Below are 7,957 nucleotides of genomic sequence, written 5' to 3'. Positions count from 1 at the left end.
CATCCCAATTAGCACATCTTATGGTGTAATTGTGTAATGATCATTTTTGACAGTTTGATATTCAAATGGTTTCTTATAGGTCAGTTTTTAGAGCAGTGTAATAAATACATGAAATAAGAGCTACATAAAAGCTGGTTAATTACTTGTAATCTGTTATGTTTACTGTAATGTTAACTTTTTATATATTTCCTGTCAACCGAGTTTTAATGGCCACTACAGTCCAGATACAGTCAAAAAAAACAATATATGTGTTCACATTTTTTCCTTTGTAACATGTTTTTTTGCACCTCAAACCGTTATCTGATGTTTACATATATATATATATATATATATAAAAATTCCAAAACGTGTTTTTTACTGGGACTCAGGATAGAAGTCAGCGAATTTGAATTTTACTGCGCAGAAGGCAACGAAGAGGTTGTTTGGGGGGTATACATGGGTCATGGCTAGCAAACCCTAAGTATATTTTCTAACCGTAATCTAATTCTAACCTGCACGTTAATTTTCCTAACCTGCTGCGTAAATTCTCCTAGACTGCAACGAAAAGTCACATCTGACAAAAGCTGTATCCCGTTTAGTCAAAACCGGTCAAAGGGGCGGTCCTGTCAAATCACAAAGTTCCCATCATGCCATGAATTGATACAACTATACACATGCTTCTCGTCTCTCATTCCCAGACAGAGAACGTTACCCAAAACCATGGCCTGCTCAGAACTGGGTAAACTTTCTCCTTCTTTTTAAATTAAAAATATATATATTTTAGCTAGCTTTAGCTAATGTAGTTTAGAGACTGAGTAGTTTATGTTGAAGCATAAGTTTGAGAATAGTGTTTATGCTGCGTGGTCAATATCCAATTAAATTGTTTCTTGCGTCGTGCTAGACAGGCTAGGTAGGCTAGCTACAACTAGCATGCCACAAAAAACATGCTTCCATTTTAGTTAGCAACCGGTGGCTACAAAGGAGCAATAACCTATCGATGACGTCTCAGTGGAGTCAACATATTTACCGATATTTGAAAAGCAAGCTTCTTTCCACAGTGGTGCCATTCAATCAATCTCTATAACTTTGTCACCGTTTTGTCTCTTAATTCTACACACACAGCACTGTTGAGTGTGTCCGACAAGTCTGGACTTCTGGACTTTGCCAAAAGGCTGGTGAACGTGGGACTGTCACTCGTCGCATCAGGTGGCACCGCCAAAACCCTGCGCGATGCAGGACTGGCTGTTCGGTAGGTGTAACCGTTTGCATACATTTCCAATATCTCATCTATCCTCGTTGATAGTGTTCAGCCACCAACGTTCTCTTGCGCTAATGCTCAAACGATTCAATGTTATGCTGATAACAGTGTATTCCTTTAAGTCACCTTACTGTTTGGAACTTCAAAGAGTAGGTCTATCTAGTATTCTGCAGTCATTGACCACCTTTCAGATGAGAGGCATTCCCAGCCTCTAAATGCAATTGAGAATGTGTGCCACTGAATCACCAAACATCCATCTCCCTTTTGTTCCAGAGATGTGTCTGAGCTGACTGGCCATCCAGAGATGCTTGGTGGGAGGGTGAAGACTCTGCATCCTGCTGTACACGGGGGCATCCTGGCCCGGCACACCCCTTCAGACAAGGCTGACATGGAGAAACTGGGCTACAGTCTGGTTAGGTGAGAGACAGGGAAGTCGGTTAAATTAGGCTCTAGACATTGATCTAAGCTCAGATCTGTTTTCCTCAATAGTTAAGAGTAGGACTTGTCCATCTCAGTCAACTTTTCTATACTTTTTTTTCCAGAGCCACTACTGCTTTAATGTGGTTTTTAGGGGTCTTTGAAAAACAGCCTTTGTGTAAATGAGCAGACCTAAAACACCATGCATGTGATCGGGCACAAGACTGTTAGATTTAGCCCTAATGCAGGGCAGTACGGTTGTAAAGTGGGAAAACTTTGAAGTATGCGTTGCCAATCTAATAACCGGCTGACTCAAATGCTGCTGCATCTGCACACATCTGATCGTGTTACACACTTTACATTTTTGGGAGTCTGATTGGCTGTTTAAGCTGCCTATTTGACATTCATGGAATATGATTGGCTTTGAGGAGAAAGTGTGCAATGCATACAGCCTCCGAAATAAACCATGAATTCTCTTTGGATCCTATGGGCACGTATGTTTAACAATTTGGGTTCAAGGCGACCAAATGTGACCTGCTTAATTGACACATGTTCCCATTTACAAAAGTCAAAACCCTTTTTTTCTTTGTAAGATATTGTTTCTCGTTGAGTCATCTAGGGCACACGCTATGTGGGGGATTGAACAGCCACGCTACTCATTATTTCAAATTGCTTAGATGGTTAGAAAAACATAGTGAAATGCATTGCATTTGTATTGCTTTCCTTTGCCGGTCTTTGACCAGGGTGGTGGTGTGTAACCTTTACCCGTTTGTGAAGACTATCTCCAACACTAATGTGACCGTGGAAGATGCAGTGGAACAGATTGATATTGGTGAGTGGAATGTTAAAGTTGCAATAACTTTTTTTTGTTTTTTTGTCCGACCTGACCAAATTCACATAGAATTGTTGTCATTGAAAGCAAGTATAAGAAGCGGTAGATCTGTTCTATGGGCACTATTTCTATGCTTTCTGTGAAGTTTTGCTTTTGCTGCTTTTACTTTCAGTTTTGTACACCAGCTGAAAAGACAATATTTGGGGTTATGGAAAATAATTCACAGCGGTTTAGATGGTACAATGATTCTCTACCATATACTTGCTTCTTTTGGCACACAAACTGAATTTAGGTGAACAAATAGAATTTTAGCAACCAGGAAATGGTGGCGCAATTCATTCATATTGCACCTTTTAAGGCCAGCTCTACATTTTACTTTCTGAAGTCTGTTCTATAACCTGAAATGCCCTAGGTTGCCATGGTGATTACCCTGTTTGACCCTGGCTGTGTCCTCAGGTGGGGTAACCCTGCTCCGAGCAGCGGCCAAGAACCACGCCCGCGTAACCATTGTGTGCGACCCTGCCGACTACCAGCTGGTCGCTGTGGAGATGGAGGGTTCCGAGGGTAAAGACACGACCCTGGACACCCGCAAGACTCTGGCCCTGAAGGTAACTAGGGCAACTTGAAAGCACAGGTTGACTTTTTTTGTCTCGTGTATATCAATCTACTTTCTGGACAAGTTGGGAATGGTGAGATCTAGTGTAACTTCCATGTGTGGAGATCTCCTTCTGCCTTCCTGTTGAGACATGTCTGTCAACCTCGACTGTGAACAGAGAGAATGTTGAGTGATAGAGAAATGATGCTATCAGGAACCAAACTGGACATAGACACAACTGAAGTCTTAAGAGACTCTTCAGTAGTAGCAAATCGGACATCTCAAAACAACTGGGGAAGGCCTCATACTGTGTCTTTGACAGATTATTGACCCTCTGTTAAAAGGATCAATTTGTACAATTGTAGACCAGATACCATGGAGTCTATAGTCAAAAAGCACAATTGCAATCAGGTCATTGGGTTTTTGTTTAATTGATTGTTTGTTGGTTAATGCGAGGTAAAGCTCAGAGTCCACAACCTCCCATGTTGCCCTCTCTTGTCCTTGGGGCCATGTTGTTCAGGTCAGCCCTCAGTATTCTATTGATCCAGTATCCCTGGACATTGTAAATATGCTACTGGAACTGCCCCTTTATATAGTTTGCTTACTTGATTGTTTTTGTTCTACCTTGTTGTTTTAATATTACATTGTTATTGATTACTGCATTGTTGGTCAGCTTGCAAAAAATCATTTCACTGTACTTGTGCATTTGACATTGAGTCTTGAGACTACATGGAGTAGAATGGATACATTTAGCACATGGTGTCTCTTGTGAAGGCATTACAAATCTTACAGTGATAGTTTGTATTAAAGCTGCCTCCAGATAAAACTATAGATGCCCATGTTGGCTTTGATCATGGAATAGGTTACAACGCTGTCTGGTTCAGCTGTTTACCCTGGGCTATGTTCATTAAGGCACACCGTAGAAAAACGTTTTGCAGTAAACAGATGTGCATTTCCTATTGGACATCAATGTTTTCCTTTCCTGTTTCAGTCCCTTTTCTTCCATGTGTTGCCTAATGAACAGGATCCTGGTGTCTATCTAGTTGTCCTCATTCTCTCTCCCAGGCCTTTACTCACACGGCTCAGTATGATGAGGCCATCGCGGACTACTTCCGGGGCCAGTACAGCCGTGGGGTATCCCAGCTGCCCCTGCGCTACGGCATGAACCCCCACCAAGCCCCCGCCCAGCTCTACACCCTGCGCCCCACTCTCCCCCTCACAGGTAGGCTTCACCCCCTCATTGTGTAGCCAGCAGTCTCAGAAATGACAATAGGGAAACATTGTCAACCCTAATTTTAATTGGTGCCATATGTTCAACTGAAACCGTCCAGGGGGACCTTGTCCTGTCTGGGTAGACTAACTGTATTGACCCTCCCTTCTCTCCTTTCCATTCCTGCCTCTGTCAGTGGTAAATGGTTCTCCTGGGTTCATTAACCTTTGTGATGCCCTGAACGCCTGGCAGCTGGTCCGAGAGCTGAAGAGTGCCCTGGGCATGCCCTCTGCCACCTCCTTCAAACACGTCAGCCCTGCAGGTCAGACACGCAGACCTTCCAATGCATATTCCAACAAGATTGCAAGGAATCCCAGTAACATTGACCTAGGCTGTCTTCTCCCTCTCTAGGGGCTGCGGTGGGTGTTCCTCTGAGTGATGAGGAGGCCAAGGTGTGTATGGTGAATGACATGCTGAAGAACCTGACCCCACTGGCTACAGCCTACGCCCGGGCTAGAGGGTCAGACAGGATGTCCTCCTTCGGCGACTTCATCGCTCTGTCTGACGTGTGTGACGTCCCCACTGCCAAGATCATATCCAGAGAGGTAGGGCTTCCCAGGTGTTGTGTGTCTGTCCTGTGTGTTTCCTGCATTTCCAACCCCTGTCTATCATTCTCAGGTTTCTGATGGCATCATCGCCCCTGGTTACGAAGAAGAGGCCCTCAGGATCCTGTCCAAGAAGAAGAATGGAAACTACTGTGTTCTCCAGGTATGGTTGGACATGGAAAAGCAGTTGGTGATCATCCTATGTTGCATCCTTTCCTAGAAAAAATAAGTTTGAAGTTTATTTGAATCTTCTCACCGGTTGGGGGTGCTGCATGTCTAAATCTGTCAGATGGACCCAGCCTATGAGCCAGACGAGCCAGAGGTCAGAGTTCTCTTTGGCCTCCACCTCAAACAGAAGAGGAATGGAGCTGTCATTGACAAGGATCTCTTCAGCAATGTCGTCTCCAAGGGCGCGGTGAGTCTTTGTGGTTTGTGCGTGTCTTGATAGTGTGTGAGATGCTCACTGATGACCTGTTCTGACCTTTTGTCGGTCTCCTGTTTAAGCTGTCGGTGGAGGCGCTGCGTGACCTGATCGTGGCCAGCATCACAGTGAAGTACACCCAGTCCAACTCTGTCTGCTACGCCAAGGATGGACAGGTAACCAACCTGGAGAGGGAGGAGACATGGGAGGTTCCTGTTGAAATAGTGTTTGGGCACTGAGTTTCCCCTTGTTGTCACCTACATCCTTGTTTACCTTTTTCTGAAGGAATTTTGAAACATTCAACACTATGTACTGTGGTTTTTCTGGGTCACAATCCGTCTCCTCTCCCTGTGTACCAGGTGATTGGGATCGGTGCGGGTCAGCAGTCTCGTATCCACTGCACGCGGCTGGCAGGGGACAAGGCTGATAACTGGTGGCTGAGGCACCACCCGCGGGTGTTGGGCATGAGGTTCAGGAGTGGAGTGAAGCGGGCGGAGATGGCCAATGCCATCGATCAGTATGTCAGCGGCACCATCGGAGAGGTGAGGGGGTCAGAGGTCAATTAGGGACATGCACTCTACGCATCTGAAATGGTTGTTGTCGGATGTACAGTTCTGCTGTATGTTTTGTGTAGGTTCCTACTGTAGGTGTCTGTCTATTTAAAAAATCAAATTCCAGATGAGTCTGTCCTGCTCTCTAACTCCTCTGTGTTCAGGGTCCAGACCTGGCAGTATGGAAGGCCATGTATGAGGAGGTCCCAGAGCCTCTGGATGAGACTGAGAAGAGGAACTGGCTGAGCTCTCTACAGGCTGTAGCCCTCAGCTCTGACGCCTTCTTCCCCTTCAGAGACAACGTGGACCGTGCCAAACGGGTAAACACTGCTGAATTATTACTTTTCACTGCTTTTGGTTCTTTAGTTGGTCTCTAGCCTTCTAGTGCCTTCCAAGGTCTTTTCTGTTTGTCGCCCACATGGACTGATTATTCTGAGGTGTCTGTCTCTGTAGAGTGGTGTGGAGTACATTGCTGCCCCGGCTGGGTCCACAGCTGACGAGGTGGTGATCAATGCCTGTAATGAGCAGGGCATCACCCTGGTGCACACCAACCTGAGACTCTTCCACCACTGAATACCTGGAGTGGCTGTCATACAACGCTGCCTGACACATTTGACACGCCACACACTATTATGGCCCTGAGTAATATGTAGCCATGTCTGTCTACATGTTGGAGGTCCACTAACTGCTCTAGAATAGTGATCAACAAAGGTACTAACATAGTATTATTTCCACTGAGACATTCCTGTCCTACGGTTATCATGGACAAACGGCATGAGTCATGCTGAGGGTCATTCAGATTCCTTTACATTCCCAGCTTGCTTTCATAGTTGTATCTAAGTTACAATGTTACTGTCTGGAAGGTCACGTTTTACCATGAAATAAACTGTTTCTTCAGAAATCCTGTGGAGTGTGTGTATATGCAAACACTATTTTACGTTATATCAATATTAAGCTGAAAGTCGGGGACTGACTACTACACTAACATGGTATTGTTTTATGATGGTCATACCATGGACCATTTAGCTATTTGAATTTTACGATGCTTCTAGATATCAAAAATATTTAAAGTTTTGAAATTGCCCCTTACTATTATAGCTCATAGAAACACATTGAGTAACACATAAATGGCTTAGACAGTCTTAGACCGCTTTTCATTGTTGGCCAGAAGACCGTAAAACACCAGAATCTGCTCCAAGTGATTTTAATCTAAGAAATGTTTCCAAGTATTCCCACGCATAATAGATAAAAGGTAAGATAGGTTTGAAGTGGTTTAAGTGCAGAAAATATATTTTGGGAGATTAACACCTTTTTAAACTACCTCCATACTTTAATTAATTTGTATGTGTTACCTTTAGACGAGTCCTGTGACACTTGTGGGGGTCGTAGAGAACACCTTCCACTGCAGATGGTTGACATAATGCCTTCAGAAAGTATTCACACCCCTGTACCTTCCCACATTTTGTTACAGCCTGAATTTAAAATGGATTAAATTGACGTGTTTTTTGTTGTTGTCACTGGCCTACACACAATACCCTAAAATGTTGAAGTGGAATTGTTTTTCAATTATATATTTTACAAATTTAAAAAGGAGCGATATATTGAGTAGAGTATTGAACCACTTATGGAAGTTCAGGAGTAAAAATATGCACTAGTGGCATGGACTTTGAGTGCACTAATAGTGCCTAACATGATTTCTGAATGACTACCTCATCTCCGTACCCCACGTACATTGAATGGTCGCGCATTGAATTTCCAACAGATTCAACCAGAAAGACCAGGGAGGTTTTCCAATGCTTTGCTAAGGGCACCTATTGGTAAATACAATTCCAAGACTTGAATATCTCTGAGCATGGTGACGTTCTTAATTACACTTTGGATGGTGTATCAATACACCCAGTCACTACAAAGATACAGGCGTCCTTCCTAACTCAGTTGTTGGAGAGGAAGGAAACCGCTCAAGATTTCACCTCGAGGTCAACTGGGACTTTTCTACAGTTTATTGGCTGTGATAAGAACTGGGGACGGATCAACATTGTTGATGGCGTGAAAAGGAAGCCTGTACAGGAATATTTTTTCTCTCCAAAAC

At 43.9% G+C, this 7,957-nt stretch overlaps 1 protein-coding gene across 1 annotated transcript; it reads left to right on the top strand.

The window, feature by feature from the left end:
- Positions 1–577: 577 nt before the first annotated feature.
- LOC124019668 (bifunctional purine biosynthesis protein ATIC-like) lies at positions 578–6,667 on the top strand. The gene is made up of 14 exons (XM_046335074.1): positions 578–718; positions 1,102–1,228; positions 1,511–1,654; positions 2,398–2,486; positions 2,943–3,094; positions 4,147–4,303; positions 4,488–4,613; positions 4,703–4,896; positions 4,970–5,059; positions 5,186–5,311; positions 5,401–5,493; positions 5,677–5,859; positions 6,033–6,188; positions 6,322–6,667. The coding sequence occupies exons 1-14, from the start codon at positions 700–702 to the stop codon at positions 6,439–6,441; spliced, it is 1,776 nt and encodes a 591-aa protein (XP_046191030.1). The 5' UTR covers positions 578–699; the 3' UTR covers positions 6,442–6,667.
- Positions 6,668–7,957: the final 1,290 nt, after the last annotated feature.

Source organism: Oncorhynchus gorbuscha, unplaced genomic scaffold (assembly GCF_021184085.1).
Source record: "Oncorhynchus gorbuscha isolate QuinsamMale2020 ecotype Even-year unplaced genomic scaffold, OgorEven_v1.0 Un_scaffold_646, whole genome shotgun sequence".
Classification (NCBI taxonomy): Eukaryota; Metazoa; Chordata; class Actinopteri; order Salmoniformes; family Salmonidae; genus Oncorhynchus; species Oncorhynchus gorbuscha.
Note: the sequence above shows the minus strand (reverse complement) of the source record. Positions and strands in the feature narration are given on the sequence as shown.

Excerpts from the sequence above, each read along its gene's own strand:
- LOC124019668 (XM_046335074.1), top strand. Across the intron at positions 1,229-1,510 it reads GATGCAGGACTGGCTGTTCG|AGATGTGTCTGAGCTGACTG; the intron begins GTAGGTGTAACC and ends CTTTTGTTCCAG. Across the intron at positions 6,189-6,321 it reads ACGTGGACCGTGCCAAACGG|AGTGGTGTGGAGTACATTGC; the intron begins GTAAACACTGCT and ends CTGTCTCTGTAG.